We start from the raw sequence: 17,735 nt of genomic DNA on the forward strand, positions 1-17,735 counted from the left end.
TTTTTCTTTTTTTTTTTTCAGTTTTTTTTTTTTTTTAAACAACTTTACTGGGTGGAGAAAACCAAAATGGGCAGCCCTGTAGTGGAAGTTGGGGAGAATGCCAGACCTACAGTCTAAAGTCTGACTTTCCATCAAGGCTGTTCTGAGATATTCTGTACTGAGAGGAAAGAAGATTCTTTGGGGAACTGCCCAATCCCAACTCCCCCACACCCCTCAGCAACATTCCCCAACAGGAACCACCTCATCTAACCTCTGGGTGTCTCAGCCAGGGATTGTATGGCAAACACAAGACACAGGAAATTTCAGGAGCCCTGGAGGACCCCCTGGGCTGGAGATCCCTGGAAAGGACTTTACAGACTCTGTGTTAGTTTTCTGTTATTGCCATAGCAAATGACTACAAACTCAGTGTCTTGAAACACCACACATTCATTTCTGGAGGTCAGGAGTCCTAACATCAAGGTGCTGGCAGGGCTGTGTTCCTTCCTGAGCCTCTAGGGGAGAATCTGTTCCCTTGTCTTCTCCAGCTTTTGGAAGCTTCCTGCATTCCCTGGATCATGGTCTTTGCCCTCCATCTTCAAAGCCAATAATGTAGCATCTTAAAATAGCTTCCTCTCCTTCTGCTCTGTCATCACATCTCCTTCACTTATTCTGATTCTCCTGCCTCCCTCTTAGAAGGACCCTTGTGATTACAACGGGCCCGGCTACACAATCCAGGGTCATCTCCCCATCTCAGGGTTCCTAACTTAGCCACTTCTACAAAGTCCCTTTTGCCATGACAAGGAATAGATGTACAAGCTCTGTGGGTATCTAGGGGGCATTACCTGGCCTACCTCAACCTCCACCATCCTGTCTCCTTCAAGAATGGGCTTGGACCCCTATGTTCATAGCAGGACTATTCACAACGGCCAAGATACAGGAACAACCTAAATGCCCACTGATGGAGGAGTAGAGAAGGAAAATGTGGTCTATATACACAGTGGAATACTACTCAGCCATAAAGAAGAATGAAATCACACCATTTGCAGCAACATGGATGGACATACAGATGATCATACTAAGTGAAGTAAGTCAGAAAGAGAAAGACAAACACCATATATCACTCATGTAGAACCTACAATGTGACACAAGTGAGCTCACCTGTGAAACAGGAGCAGACTCACAGACACAGCACGGACTTGTGGGAGGGGAGGGCTGCAGGACAGAGCGCTGGATTGGAAGTTTGGGATCAGCAAATGCAAACTATTATACATAGGATGGATAAGCAACAGGTCTACCATATGGCACAGGGAACGATATTCAATATCCTGTGATAAACCATACTGGAAAAGAATATATCATGTGTATAACTGAATTGCTTTGCTGTACAGCAGAACTTCACATCATAAAGCAACCATACTTCAATAAAATTAATTTTTTCAAAAGAAATGGGCTTGGGGAAAAATGATTTGATGACCAACCTATGTGCCAAACATAACAATGTTGAGGATGAAGAGATCTGAAGACCCCCAGCTTTAAAAAGACAGTGAAACTGAGGCCAGAGAGGGGAAAGGAGTCCTTCAAGGTCAGGTGGAAAGATCTGGCAGAAGAACTGATTGACTACATCATGCCAACAGTGATCCCTTCTCTTGTTCATCATTGTAGACCTCCTGCCAACTTTGGTGCCTGGCACATGGTGAGTGCTTAAGAAATACTGTCCAAATGAGTTCATGAATAATCTTTATTTACTCATAACAAATCCTGTTAGAGTATACTGTTTGAGCAGCCTCAAGTCAGGACTGAAGTTTCATTTATCTTTCTATCCTACGCCCAGCACAATGCCAGCCATACAGTCAACACTCAGCAATTATTTGCTGGATGTGAAGCCTGTCTGATCCCCAGGCCCTCCATCACAGTATGCCGCTCACTGCCCACCATTCAGAGAAACAGATCCAAAACGAGGCAGGAAACCAAAGGTGGTTATTCAGGGCATGCAGGGGAGTTGGCCGTATTAAGGGAGAGCTGGCCAGATGGACAAAAGTGTGTATCATTCCTCTTGAGGTAGAGGACAGGGCATTTTAAAAGCTCTGCCCCAAGTTCTGAACAAAGAAGGCCCTCAGGGGAGAGCACACTTGCATACACAGACACACTGATGCACAAAACTAGTCTGATTTCCTCCTTGCACTGAACAGATAATCCCCAAGCCACCTCCATGCTCTGACTGTTACTAACCAGTCCCATCATTCCAGGGCTGGACCAGCTATCAAGATGCCCAGACAGGGATGGGGACATGAAGGTCTTCTTTCCACCTGTCCTCCTTGCTGTCTGATTGTCCTCCCCACCCATCCATCTACAGCTCCAGGCTGTGAGACAGAGATGGATGCCTTCTTGTCTTTCTTTGATGCTGGTCCACGGCTTTATTTTTCATTCCTGACACTTGCCACAACATCATCACTCACCATCCCTAAGCTTCCAGGACACAGTGCTTTCAGCAGGGTGGTCATTTCAAGACCTGCCTTTCAGCAGGACAGAGTGAGGTACGAGGACAGGGCAGGATACCTGGCATGTGAGTTTGCCCACTGGGAGGGCTTGCTTAAGCCCCTGTCCATCTCCTTCCCTCACGTGGTCCAGGCAGGGTTGGCTCTGGATAAAAAGCCCTTCCTAGCATGATTTGATGTGGGTGATGGTGGTGGTGGTGCTACTGCTGCTGATGGTGATGATGGTGATGATGGTGATGATGGTGATGATGATGGTGGTGATGATGTTGATGATAACGCTGATGCTGATGACACTGATGATGATGCTAGTGGTGGTGGCGGCGGCGGAGGTAGAAGTGGGTGATGACCCTAGCAGCAGTTTCAATGCATTGAGCACTTATTATTTCAGAGTTTAGCTCAGTCCTATTAACAGTTCCCTGTTAGAATTGAGGATGCCAAGACCTTGGTGAAGGTCATACAACTTGTAAGTGGTAGTTAATATCTGTACTAGTTTCCTGAAAGTGTTAGTTGCTCAATTGTGTCCGACTCTTTGCAACCCTGTGGATTGTAGCCCACCAGGTTCCTCTGTCCATGGGATTCTCCAGGCAAGAATACTGGAGCGCGTTGCCATTCCCTTCCTCAGGGGATCTTCCCCATCCAGGGATTGAAGCCAGGTCTCCTGCATTGCAGGCAGATTCTTTACCATCTGAGCCACTGGGGCAGCCCCACTAGTTTCCTGGGGTTACTATTAATATAATAAAAGATCACAAACTTGGTGACTTTAAACAACAGAAGTGTATTCTCCCACATTCCTGGAGACTAGAAGTCCAACACCAAGGTGTTAGCAGCCATGCTTTCTCTGAAGGCTCTCGAGGAGACTGCCCCATGCCGTCTTCCTCTTCACCTCTTCTGGTCCCAGCAATCCTTGGTGCTCCCTGACTTGCAGACACAGCATCACTCCAATCCTGCCTCCATTGTTGCAGGGCCGCCTCCCAGTGCCTCTTCTCTCCTTATAAGGACACCAGTCACATTGGATTAAGGGCTCACCCTACTACTGCATGACTTCATCTTGACTAATTACATCTTCAATTACCCTGTTTCCAAAAAAGGTCACATTTTGAGGTTCTAGGAAGGACAAGAATTCTGTGAGGACCATGTTCCATCTAGAATGATGTCCCAATCCACATAATTGGCTCCAAAGCCACCTAATTGGCTACACTGTCTCCTAGAATTATGGTGACGATGATGATAAGGAGAGCTACCATTGTTTTGATATTTATTAAGCCCTGGGATTTCTTTGGAAGGAATGATGCTAAAGCTGAAACTCCAGTACTTTGGCCACCTCATGCGAAGAGTTGACTCATTGGAAAAGACTCTGACGCTGGGAGGATTGGGGGCAGGAGGAGAAGGGGATGACAGAGGATGAGATGGCTGGATGGCATCACCGACTCGATGGACGTTGAGTTTGAGTGAACTCCGGGAGTTGGTGATGGACAGGGAGGCCTGGCATGCTGCGATTCATGGGGTCGCAAAGAATCGGACATGACTGAGCAACTGAACTGAACTGATTCTGTTCTAGGCACTTAATATACATTTGCAGGAAAAAAAAACATATAGCAAGCTATAGCCTCCTATTTATTATCTCTCTTTTATAGATGAGAACTCAAGGGCTAGGAAGAGAAAGCAAACTTCCAAAGATCTTACAATGAGGAAGTTGCAGAGATGGGATTCAAACCTGGGCCTGCCCAACCCCAGATCCAATCTCTCAACCACGCATGAAGCTGCAGACATTTGACACTTGTTCCCCAGCCCCTCATTCCTGTTCCTGGAGGGGAAGGGAGGTTCGTGACTGAAGGTGGGCACTTGCCAAACAGCTGGGCAGATGTGGCGTGCAGTCTCTCTGAGCAGGGCTCGCCGGCCTCAGAGATGATTAAACCCATGACCTTGGCTCTCCTGGTGCTGTCCTGGAGCATGCAAGTCCTAGAAGCCTGGCCCGGAACCATCTCTCCATAGGGAAGTTTTTTTCACTCGACAAGAGGAGGGTGTGGAGCCTCTGGGACATGAGGATCACACACAAGAAGAATCACCCAGCCCTTCACGTGGGTGATGGATGGTCCAGCCCCTCACCCACTGTGTGCGTCCCAGTGGTCAAGGCCACAGTCAGGCACCAGAGGTCCAATCTCACAAAGATCTCACATCCAGGACTCTTCCCCGAGTCTAGAATAATGTCTAGAATTCCATCTAGAATAGTGTCCCAATCCACATAATTGGCTCCAAAGTCACATAATTGGCTCCAAAGCCACATATTGGCTATACTGAATCCCAGAATGAAGGTGACGATGATGATAAAGACAGCTATCATTGTTTTGATATTTATTAAGCATCCGATTCTGTCCTAGGCACTTTATATACATTTGCTCAGAAAAAAAGTCATATTGCAAACTATAGCCTCCTATTTATTATCTCTGTTTTATAGATGAGAATTCTAGGGCTTAGGTGGGTAAAGCAAACTGCCCAAGGTCTTACAACGAGGAAGCTGCAGAGATGCTTCCCACCTCCTCGAAAGCAGCACTTAGATCCTGGGGTCACTCTGGATGTGCACATGGCCCCTCCTCCAGCTTCAGGGGCCCCATGCAGGGTCCCACTATCTGCCACCACGGTGGGCAAATTGTGTCCCCTCTCCGGAACTCAGTCCTTCCATGTCTAAAAGGCAGAGAAAAGGAAGTCTGGCCTGCTAGGACTATAACAGTTCCTGAGCCCAGGGTTAGGAACTCCCTTGAATGGACTCCCTTGAAGACACCGCTGAAGGCAGACAAGGCGGGGCAGGAAGCAACTGTGGTTCTATCCAAAGAGCTAAAGTAGCCCCAGAACCTCAGAACCTTCCTGGGCTTCCTCCTTGGCATCCAGGAGTCTAGAATCCGTGTCTCCTGAGAGTCTCCTGGGGCCCTGATCACATGATGGGTTCAGGCTCTGCCTTGAGCGTCCACATCTGCCAGTCCCCCCGTCTTCAGGGAGATGTTCAGCTCTACACTCCCGCCAGCCTCAGAGCCATCATTTGTTCTATTCCCTTTGCCCACTGTGCTACCCCTGGTCCTATGTGGACCCCCTCCCCTCCCCACCACCTACACCCGGGGCTTCCCTGGTGGCTCAGTTGGTAAAGAATCTGCCTGCAAGGCAGGAGACCCAGGTTTGACCTCTGGGTCGGGAAGATCCCCTGGAGAAGGAAATGACAACCCACTTCAGTATTCTTGCCTGGGAAATCCCATGGACAGAGGAGCCTGGTGGGCTATAGTCCTTGAGGTCACAAAGAGCCAGGCACGACTTGGTGATTAAACCACCACCACCGCCCTCACACCCAGCCCTTCCCCATCTCAACTCAAAGGTCACTTCTGTCTCCCCACCTCTCAGAGCAGCCCAGGCCTCTTTGTTACAGGGACTACCCAGTGGTTAATGGACCTGGGCCCTTCTCTGGGGGCCTGGCGGGATTGACTGAAGGTGCCACAGCCCAAACTGGCATCCTGCCTGGCCCATCCTTCCCGGGGAATCCCCTGGGAATCACATAGGAGCCAGTGAATTGTGAGTCTGTCAGGGATCCCTGGGGACCGGGTGGACCAAATGTACTCAGCCACCCCAGGCCTGCCGAGCAGGCAGCCTCCCCACTCTCAGACTCACCACGTCCCCATTCTCCTGCTCCTCCTCCCGGAGGCATGCCCAGCCCGCTCCTCTCCCCACACCCCTGCCCTGCACAGTCATGCTGGAAAGCTCAGGCAGGGACACGGCACTTTGATGAGGCGCCCTCAGTGACAGGGACAAGCCTGTCCAAGGAGAGATGCACCAGGGGGGCAGGTCAGAGGGCTGGATTTTCTGCTCAGAGCAAAGACTGATTTATCTACTTCATGATGAGAAGTTTGTCAATAGCAGTGTCACTCCAGGGTGACAGTATATACCGGTACACACACACACACACACACACATTCATACACACACACACATTAGAGCATGCAGCAAGAAGCCAAGTCACCCCACCTCATGGGCAATTCTGCCTACTGAATTTTGCCTGCCTGCATCCTGGCTCCTGCCCTGGTGGCTCAGTAAAGAATCCATCCGCCAATGCAGGAGACACAGGTTTGATCCCTGGGTCGGGAAGATCCCCTGGAAAAAGAATTGGCAACCCACTCCAGTATTCTTGCCTGGGAAATCCCATGGACAAAGAGGAGCCTGGTGGGCTATAGTCCAGGGGATTGCAAAAGAGTCAGACACGACTGAGCGACTAAACAACGACAAGAATCCTGGCTGCTGACCAGCTAAAACCACCTCTTCCCTGCGGAAGGCTGGCAGGACACCTGGCGACCCAGAGAAGATGCTCAAACTCACCCTCAATCAGGCGTATGCAAATTAAAACAGGTCAGCACTTCTCACCTACTGAATTAGCAAAAGCAGGAAGAGTAATGTCCCTGGATGCCAACAAGGTTGGGAAAAGCAGTGTCATACTCTCTAGTAAGAGGGCAAGATTGTACAGTGCTTTTGGAGGACAGTTCGCTGATCTCTATTAAAGTTAAAAATGCTCACATGCTTTAACAATGGCAATTGCAGTTCTGAGAACCTATCCGATAGCTACGCTTTTGCAAATGTGTGTGTGTGTTGTAAAGAAACTCAAAGCAACCTATTTTCCACAATATGAGAATGGCTGGATAAGTCAAGAGAAGATACATGAAGATCTCTCCATGTGGACATGGTGGGGGGAGGAGGCGGGGAATGAACTGGGACTGACATATGCTCACTGCCATGTATAAAACAGAGGCAGTGGGGACCTCCTGTATAGAGCAAGGGGCTCAGCTTGGTGCCCTGTGGTGACCTGGAGGTGTGGGATCAGGGAATGGGTGTGGGAGGGAGGTGTAAGAGGGAGAGGATATATGTATATTTATAGCTTATTCACTTCATTGTGCAGCGGAAGCTAACACAGCATGTAAAGCACCTATACCCCAATTTTTAAATAATTAATTATTAATTTAAAAAATTAAGATCCTTCCTGTAACACCTTCTGAAGTCATGAAAACAATGAGGTGGATTGGTATTTCCTAACATGAAAAGATACCCATGATATATCATGTCAGGCAGAAAAGCAGGTTGCAAAACAGTATGCATAATATCATCCTATTTTTATGTAATAAAAAAATGAAGTGTACACATGTATGCAAGTGAACGACACACACGCAGAGAGTCTGGAAGCACACAAAATTAAAGTGTTTGCATTTCGTGAGAGTAGTGTTATTAGAACACTTAACAAGCATGTGTTAAATTTGTAATTTTTTGAGGAAACAATAAGTTTAGTTGTTTACTGAAAGAGCTAAGCCTTGATGCCAAAATTTGACAAAGAGCACAAAGAAATATCACTTACTGATCACACATATTGAAATGAGCGGAGAAGCCCCAAACAAGACACTGGCAAATAGAATCCAGCTGTATACCAAAGAATAATCCCTGCTCAGTCATGGTGGATTATTAAGCAAGGAATGTGGAAATGGTTAAGAAGGAAAGAATCATATCAAGATGTCAACAGGCAAAAGATCTCACAAACATCTCAGCAAAGGCAGAAAGTCACTGGCTAATACTGAGCACCCACCCTCATTTGGCTTTTCTGGTTTGTTTGTCAGATTTCAGTTCAGTGCTCAGCTGTATCTGACTCTTTGCGACCCTTTGAATTGCAGCCCACCAGGCTCCTCCATCCATGGAATTTTTCGGGTAAGAATACCGGGGTGGTTGCCATTTCCTCCTCCAGGGGATCTTCCCAATCCAGGGATCAAACCCACATGTCCTGTGTCTCGTGCACTGCAGACAGATTCTTCACCCGCTGAGCCATTGGGTTTCATTTGTTTGGGGGGTGTTTTTTCCACCCTTGGTAAATTAAGAACGAGAGTATCTTCCTCCATCTGATGAAGAAAACTTCAAATCAAGAACCAACAAGAAAAAATACAATAAAGACAAGACCCAGTACTTAACACTGTTCTGAAAGCTCTAGCTGCTAAATACCACAAAACATTCCAAATGAGTAAAAAATTTGATTGGAAAAAAGGAAACAATATTATAATTTGGACAGGCTGTGGTTGTCAACCTAGACAACTCAAGACATCACTCCCTCAAAAAAAAATTAGAACTAGTCTTTTAAAAACCCTTTAGTAGGAAAGTTGGAAACAAAATAAATATATGAAAATAAATTGCTTTCCAACATACTAGCAATACTCATTTACAAAAAATGTAATGAAAAAAAGTCCTGGTCAAAATAGTCATACAAAACCCCAAATATTTACAGATGATCTTAAAAAGAATTGGGTGGAACTTATAAGGGAAAAAGACTACAAGTTTTCAATAAAGGAAATAAATATGCAAAAAAAAAAAAAAAAAAAAGGAAGAGGTCTCCAACATGGTGGTGCAGAGGTGAAGAATCCACCTGCCAGTGAAGGAGACACAAGAGTCTGGGCTTAATCCCTGGGTGAGGAAGATCCCCTGGAGAAGGAAATAGCCATCCGCTCCAGCATTCTTGCCTGGGAAATCCCATGGACAGAGGAGCCTGGAGGGCTGCAGTCCATGGGGTCACAAGGAGTCAGACTCGACTGAGCAACCTAACACAGCACACACACAGCACTCCTACATGGAAAAAATTAAATTTTTTTAATGATAATTCTTCCCCAAATCAAAATTTAACACAATTCTGAGCAAAATCACAGCAGGAAATGTTGGGGGAAAGTTGATTAAGTTTTTCTACTTTTCATCTGAAAAGAATCATGTTCAAGAATATTTTTAAAATGAAGATGAATAAAAAGAACATGAAGAAGGTCCCAGGCCAAGTAACTCTGGAAATGAGTTGCATCTACAAGACAAAAGGCAAAAGAACGGTACTCTTGTTAATAAAGTTGTTTTCCATGGGGTGCAAGTTAGCTATGCGAAAACCACCACAAATGTGCACTGACACTGAACAGCTATGTCAGTGACAGTGGGTGGTGGATGAAGACAGCCGGGGTAGTCACTGTCGGCGTGGGAGGTTATAGATAAGCAAGAGTAGATTAGCGGGATCTACGTGGTAATGAAAGAGAGTTGGAGGCTGCAGAACGAACTCGTTCAGCTTAATCTAGATACAAACGGTAAATACAGAAATAGATATAGGTACATACGCAAGTTACGTATACAACATGTATCTCCTGCTCTGTCAGCTGAAGAAACAGAAGCAGTGACAACCCAGTAGCAACAAGCACACCTCGCACTCAGAGAAGTGAGAGGTGTGTGTTCAGTCGTGTCCAGCTGTTTGTGACCCCGTGGACTGCAGCCTGCCGGGCTCCTCCGCCCATGGAATTCTCCAGGCAAGAACACTGGAGTGGGTTACCATTTTCTACTCCAGGGAATTTTCCCAACCCAGGGATTAAACCTACATCTCCTGTGTCTCCTGCACTGGCAGGCGAATTCTTTACCACTGTGCCACCTGGGAAGGACCTGGGTGCTGGTGTCTAATGCTGGCATCGAAACCATCTTTTAATAAACAGAACCAGGGTTCCTTGGAGAAACTGCTAATTCTAGAACTAGGACAGGAAATACGTGAGTCTGGAATAGCTTGTAGAGCCAGAAAGTAAGAAAGTGCTTTAAAAACTAGCTCCCAACAGTAAGTGTATGTCAACGGTACAGAGGCCAAATGAAAGTGCTTCCAATGATTAAAGTTGGAAAAACTTGAGCAACAAAATAAACCCAGCAGTATTGGATTACAACCCAAAGAATAACACGATGAGTCCATACTGATACATACAAATGATCGAATAAGCAAATAAATGGAGAGGAGTCAACTCTCTCATGCAGAAGATTTCCAAACAGTTTTTGTAAATACTTCACATTCACGGAGGTGAATCACATCTCCCTACTTCTTAAGTGTGGGCTGCATGTAGTGACTTTCTTCCAAAGAGGATAGAACAGAAAGGGAGAAAGAAAAGAGTAAGCTTCCATGAAGACAACCGACAACCTCGGCCAGGTGATCAAGGTCCGCGTCAACAGTGATAAGTCACACTGATGGCATGTACCCTTGACATGATGGGACGAGAACAGCCTTGTTCCTCTGTGATCTTCCTCCCATTACCCACTCTAACTGGAGAAAAACACCCGGCAAATTACGACGGAGGGACAAAACATCTGGGCAATACGAAACAAAACTGTCAAGGTCATCAAAAACAAAGGTTGAAAAACACCACAACCAAAGAAGCCTAAGGGACATGGCAGGGACATGTAACACAGGATCCTGGATGGGATCCTGAAACAGACGAGGGGAAATTTGAGGGAATCCGAATAAAGAATGGACTTTAGTTAATAATAATATTTCAATATTGGGTTGTTCAGTTTAGTCGCTCAGTCATGTCCAACTCTTTGTGACTCCATGGACTGCAGCATGCCAGGCTTCCCTGTCCATCACCAACTCCCAGAGGTCACTCAAACTCATGTCCATTGAGTCAGTAATGCCATCCAAGCATCTCATCCTCTGTCCTCCCCGTCTCCTCCTGCCTTCAGTTTTTCCCAGCGTCAGTTGAGATAAATGCACCATTATATGGAAGATGGTCATAATAGAGACAACTGGATGTTGGGTATATGGGAACTGCTGTACTATCTCTGCAATAATTCTGTAAATTTAAAACTGTTCTAAAATTTAAAGTTCACTAAAAATTTTAAACTGTCGGGACTTCCCTGGTGGTCTATTGCTTAAGACTCTGCACTTCCACTGCAGCGGTCACTGGTGTCATCCCTGGTCAGGGATCTAAGATCCTTCTGCACACTGTGGCAAAAAAGATAAAAATTAAAGTGGTCAGCTGTGAATGGATAAAGATGATACAGCATACATACACAAAGGAAACTTATTTGACCACAAGAAAGAAAGAAATCCTGCTGTTTGGGACAACTTGGATGGACCTTGAGGGCATTATGCTAAGTGAAATGAGTCAGATAGAGAAAGACAAATACTGTATGATCTCACTTATATATAGAATCTAAAAAAAAAAAAAACCACCAAAATTCATAGAAACAGAGAAAAATGGTGGTTTCCAGGAGTCAAGGAGTAGCAGAAATAAGGAGATGTTAGTCAAAGGGTACAAACTTCCAGTTATGAGATGAATAAGTTCTGAGAATTGAATGCAGAACATAGTAATTATCACTAATAATACTGTCTTATGTACTTGAATATTGCCAAGAAAGTAGATCACAAATGTTCTCACCACAAAAAAGAAATGGCAATTATGTGACAAGTTGGAAGCAGTAGCCAGTGCTATAGTGGTAATCATTTTGCAATATACAAATGTATCAAATCAATACACTGGGCATTTTAAACTAACACAATATTATGTGTCAATTGCATTTCAATAAGGCTGGGGTAAATTTTTTTTAAAGAATAGGAGGAAGGATTTGCCCCATTATAACCCAAATAATGAATGCAGTGTGCCCCGGGATAAGAACTGTCATATGACAGGACAGAATGGAAAGATAAATTAATTGATATAAAGTAATTTTGGATAAAGACAGGATCCAAATGAATGAAACAGAAAGGAATGTCTGATACAATGTACCCTAACCATTATCCTGTTCTAGAAGAATCACATCAAGTTATTTTTAATACCATATGCTGATTTTTTTAAATCCCAGGTTTAAAAAAGTAAACATAAAGAGAAAAAAAGAGAACAAATGAAAAAACCTAGAACATGTACCTAACTGATTTTGTGATAAGAAAAAAAATATCTTTCTAAGAATGCAAGTGAAGAAATTTACAAAGGGAAAAAGTCACTAGATTTAGTACATAAACATTTAAAACCTCAGAACATTAAGAACCACAAATATTAGAAGGCAAACAATCAGGGAAAATGCTACAACATACAAAACCGTACAACAAAAAGCAATAATATCATCAATATAAAGTCCTCATACTGACTGATAAGAAAACCACTAAAAATCTCAAATGGAAAAATGAATACAGGAAACGACAATTTACAAAAGAAGAAATTCACACACACACACAAAAAATCTAGTGAACACTTGAGAACTTACTGAAACTCACTAGCAACTGAAATCAGTAGAGATCATTTTCCATCTTTAGAATTAGGGGTGGGGGCTAGATATTATTATCCTAATCCCTAGGGCTGGGGGATTCCCAGGTGGTGCTAGAGGTAAAGAATCTGCCTGTCAGTGGAGGAAATGCAAGAGACTTGGGTTCAATCTCTGGGTTTGGAAGAGCCCCTGGAATAAGAAATAGAAACCCACTCTAGTGTTCTTGCCTAGAAAATTTAAAGAACAGAGGAGCCTGGCAGACTATAGTCCATGGGGCCGAAAAGAGTCAGATGCGACTGAACACACACACAAAAAACAAAAACACAATGCCCCTTTCCAGTTTACTAGCTGTTCAGGCTTCCCCAGTGGCTCAGCGGTAAAGAATCTGCTTGCCAATGCTGGAGACATGGGTTTGATCCCTGGGTCATGAAGATCCCCTGGAGAAGGAAATGGCAACCCACTCCAGTATTCTTGCCCAGGAAATCCCATGGACAGAGGAGCCTGGCAGGTTACAGTCCAGCGGGTTGCAAAGAGTCAGACAAGACTGAGCATCTGAGCACACACACAGCACACTAGGGTTGAGGGTAGCTGCGCTTAAACGGTCCCCTCAGAGGCTTCTGGTAGAAGTTTAAACTTCCAAAACATTTTGGAAAACAATTTGAAGAGTTGCCCCCCCACTCAGTGTGTTTATATAATGACCTAGGAATTCTGCTTCCAAAACTTTAATCTAATGAAAAAACCAAAGATGCAGACAAAGATTTACACACCAGAGTGCTTTTTGAGACATTTTAATAGAGAAAAACTGAAAACAACCTAAATTTCAGCCAAAATAAAACCATTAGCAAAAGTCTAACTCTGCCATTTGGGAACATACCATTTTTTTTTTTTTTTTTTTCCATTAAAAAAACATTTCCAAAGCACAGGTTCTGGTTTATCTCGAAGCATGTGCCACCCAGAACCACTTGAAACTTGCCTTGCAAAGTGTGGTCTCTGAGGTTTAATGTAGGGGTTTCCTTTAGGAAGACCCTCCCAGTACACAGTCCTGGGACCTGAGTGAGTAAGTGACAGTCACTTCTGACTCTTTGCAACCCCGTGGGCTATAGCCTGTCAAGTTCCTCTGTCCATGGAATCCTCCAGGCCAGAATACTGGGGTGAGTAGCCATTCCCTTCTCCAAGGGAATCTTCCCAACCCAGGGATTGAACCCAGGTCTCCCTCATTGCTGGCAGCAGATTCTTTACCGTCTGAGCTACCAGGGAAGCCCTGAACTGTCAGCTAAAACCCCAATCTCTCAGCTCCACTTCCACCAAAGGGAATTCTACTGGCCGAGTCAAAAGACACAGCCTAACCTAAACCACAGCTCCAATCCTTGCTCAGAAACACTCAGTGTCTGCTCAAAGCCCATAAAAGGAGATCTAAGAATCCTCAGTTCCGCGGTCATAGTGAAATGGAGCAGGACGCTATGGTCCTTGCCCCCCGCCAACCCCCGCCCATGTCCTCTGCCTGCCTTTTTTCTGTGGAAAAACATTAGTCAAAAAATAAGTTTAATCAGAGAAGTGTGAATATGCAGAAATAAGGGGAAACAGTCAAAGGAGACCAAATAATAATAAGGTACTCATCAAGCATAGTCGAAGATCTTTGGTTCCTTCTCAAGGTCTCTAGATAATTTTCTGAGCCATATCCTGTGAGCTGTCTTATAGATATTGAAACCCCGACCAGGTGGAGAAGTTAAGTACATGATGATCAGACTGTAGCCATGACACAAGCTGCCCCAATTCTGAGAATGTGCCTCAAAGAAATGGAAACAGACCGACCCTGGAACTGAAGATTAACCGCACCCAAAACAACCAAGATGATGCTGGTCAGAACCACCGATGACCAGTTTCAAGACAACTGTCAGAGCCGACTGTGCTGTTTCTGCATGTAGCCCCTCCCTCCATCTACAAAAGCTCTTCCCCAGTGACTGTCCCTGGTGGTGGTTGGGGGTGGAGGGGTGTCGACCTCTGGATGGACGTCCACCCTCCCCCGCCCAGTTACTGGCATCTGAAATAAAGCAAACCTTCCTTTCCACCAACCCAGCCTGTTTATTGGCTTTTGAGCAGCCAGACCCTACCTATCGCTAACAACAGCCCGGACCAATCTCGCCTCTCCCAGCTGCCGCATCTCACCCCTCCTGCACCCAGGCTCCACAGCCACAGACACCTGCCCCAACGTGTCAACCACCACTCAGCAAGCTCCATGTGTTTAGGAAGACCTCCTTCCCTCTGTATCCCTGGCACCTAGCATCCCCCGGCATGTGGTCAAAAGCTGATCAATTTCCCTTCATCTTCCTCAGGTCCTGCTCCAATGCTGCTTCCTCAGAGAGCCTTTGATGAGTCCCCTCCCACACTAACCAGCAGTCAGGAGTGGTCAGGAGGGATACCTGCTACCCTCTGCCTGTCTTATCGCCTGCAGGCTGCTGGCTCCTTGACGTGAACCCTGCCTGCTTCACACTGACAGCCTCACAAGACTGTGCATACAGCAAGGGCTCAATAAACACTGAGGTCCCCCCTCCACTGGACCTGGGGTGTCTGTAGGGAGCATGGTTTGGGAAGCAGAGATGGGAAAGGGGGTGGATTTTTTTGTTTTGCAGAAGATGGAGTGAAGGTTAGAGGGTCACGCATGTGCTCAGCCTCCAGAGAGGAGAGGAGAGCTTGGGGGTGGAATGAGGGCTTCCAGAAGATGATGGCCAGTGAGGGGACGGTGAAGACACTACGGAGCCCGGAACACTGTATCCACTTCCAACAGGCTGCTCTCCTGCCCGCCAATGGAGCCAAGCATTTTAGAGACAAATATGGGTTATTGTTGTTCAATCACTCCGTCTTGTCCTACTCCTTGTGACTGCATAGAACTGCAGCACACCAGGCTTCTCTGTCCCTCACCATCTCCCTGAATCTGCTCAAACTCATGTTCACTGCATCAGTCAGAAATTATGCCAGCCTGGCAGGTGGCCTTGGGGAAGTCCTGTCCATGTCCAGAGCCTCAGTCTCTCCAATTGTAAGAGTAGGGGTGGATTAAATGATCGCTAAGCGCTTTCAATGCAGTACCTCTGGAAGCCCAAGAATGACCCAGAAAGGGAGTGAGAAAGTTAGGGGGACAGAGGATGAGCTGTGTTTGAGCTGAAGCCCCCAGGACACACCGCACACCCATGATGTCACAATTCCCCTAACCTTGCTCTTTTCTGACCTCCAGGTGGGAGCCAAGCTTCTGCTGTTCCCAGAAATCTTTCTAGACCCATGGCTTCTGGGCTGTGAGCTGCAGAGCTTTACAGAGCCCAGAGCTCCTGGAAGCGGAGGGACTCCACACTCAGCCTGAGGGCTGTAAGGGATTATGTCACACCCACCTTTTCAAAAATCTCTGATGATGCTGTGATTAATCAAGGAAAACAGGGCTTCTAACAGGGCTTCCTAGCTCATCCAGACTTGGGTGCATTTCCTCCGAACAAGAGCACTTTGTAGTACAATTCTGCAAAAAACTCTGCTATTTTTAGTTTAGTTTTTGGCTTTAGAAAGCTATCCTTCTGAACAGGGAGGTGCCGAATGGAGAGACAGGACAAAACTTTGTCAAATTAATCATGGGATCTGAGTGATGGGCAGACAGGTGTTCGTGTATGTTTTTTTTCTCCCTGTGTTACTGTAAGTCTGAAGTTTTTCACTAAAAATGTTGGAGAACAAGCAGTCCTGCCACTCCCAAGGTTGGGAGTCTGAGCCCACCGCTCCACAGCTGCTTTCCTTGAAACTCCCCACAGTGGGGTCTCCCAGTCTTTCAAGGGCACGGCCTTAACCCTGAGCTAAACGGTAGGGGGCGGGGTAGGGGTGCTGTAGGGGGCGAGGTGCTGCCCGCAGGGGAGAGAGGGTTGGGGAGTGGGGGCGGCTGGCAGTGAGGGGTAGGTGGAGGCCACCTGGCTGCTGTTTTTCTCTCGAGAACAGGTGAGGAGCAATATGCAGCGTTTGACCCCCGAATCCCGCGATGGGAGCAAAGTCTAAGAACCCAGTGGAGGCGCGCGCGGGCCAGGCCCTGGACACCAAAGCCCCAGTTCAACATCTCAGCGAGCCTGGGAGGTGGTTCTCACCCTGTGATGCTCCGGGAGGCAGGTTATTTGCTGAAGCCGCACAGTCGCACGGCGCGGCTTTTGAAGGTAGTGCGCGCGCCTCTCCGTCACCCACCCGAGGACGCGGGCGGGGAGGCGCGGGAGAAGGGATCAGGTTCGGGGTTGCGGGTGGCGGGGTGGGAGAGGACGCAGCGGCTGCGAGGCCTGCCCCAGGTGCAGAGCGGACATGTGGAGAAGGCGCCCCTGCCGGGCCGCGGTGCAACCGGCGGGCGTTCAGTGCGCCCCGGGCGCAGAGCCGGCGGGTGAGCTCACGGCGCCAGGGCGCCAGGCCGAGGGCGCGGGGGGCGCTACCTGGGTCGTGGAAGGGCACCAGCGCGTAGTTGGCGATGACCCGGCTGCCGCGGCTCAGACTGTGCTCCAGAATGCGCGAGGCGCCGTCCATCACCTGCATCAGGTCGTCCCACATGGAACCGGTGACGTCGAAGACGATGGCCAGGGTGGCGCCCCCCGTGGTAGGGGGCAGCGCCGTCCCGGGCTCGCCGACCACCGCCGCGGCGGCCGCGGAGACAGCCAGCAGCAGCCGCAGGAGCGGCGCCCGGGGCCTCATGCTGAGCGCGGCCGAGGGGCTGCGGCTGGCACGGTGGAGGCGCGCGGGTCCTGGGGAGCGCGACCGCCCTGGTGCACACAGCGGCCACCCGACGAGCGCTGCAGCCGGCCCCTCGCTCCGTCGCGCGGCGGCTGGTGCGCGCGGGACCTGGGTTTGCGGCGGGGTCCCCCTGCTGGGAGCCCGAGGCGGGTCCTAGAGCCCACCCCGTTCAGGGTCACAGGCCCGCCTCCTCCGCTCCCCCCACCGTGACTCAAACTTTCCCGGCCCCACTGTTCCGCCGTCCAGACCCGAGGTTAGAGGAGGACGCGGGGCGGACGGCAGAAGGGAGCTGGGGCCCAGCCAAGGCGGCGAGGGATGGGGACGCGCGGGACCCACTGGACACCTGCGCTTCCCGCCGACTGCGCGCCCCGCTGCAGGGGCAGGAGAAGGGAGCGGACCGCGCGTCCCCTGCCCTGGAGGTCTGCCCACGGCCCTAGCTTTTGTGGCTCCCTGCACTCAACCCCTAAAAACTCTCCGACAGGCAGA

General features: G+C 47.9%; 1 protein-coding gene across 1 annotated transcript in view; it reads right to left on the reverse strand.

The window, feature by feature from the left end:
• Positions 1-17,372, reverse strand: part of HMCN2 (hemicentin 2) — a 178,485-nt gene extending 161,113 nt beyond the window's left edge. Inside the window, exon 1 of the mRNA XM_070378841.1 lies at positions 16,955-17,372. Coding sequence (XP_070234942.1) covers positions 16,955-17,210 — 256 coding nt within the window. The 5' untranslated portion in view covers positions 17,211-17,372. The remainder of the gene's footprint in view (positions 1-16,954) is intronic.
• Positions 17,373-17,735: the final 363 nt, after the last annotated feature.

The sequence above is a fragment of the Bos mutus genome, chromosome 11 (assembly GCF_027580195.1).
Source record: "Bos mutus isolate GX-2022 chromosome 11, NWIPB_WYAK_1.1, whole genome shotgun sequence".
Taxonomy (NCBI): domain Eukaryota; kingdom Metazoa; phylum Chordata; class Mammalia; order Artiodactyla; family Bovidae; genus Bos; species Bos mutus.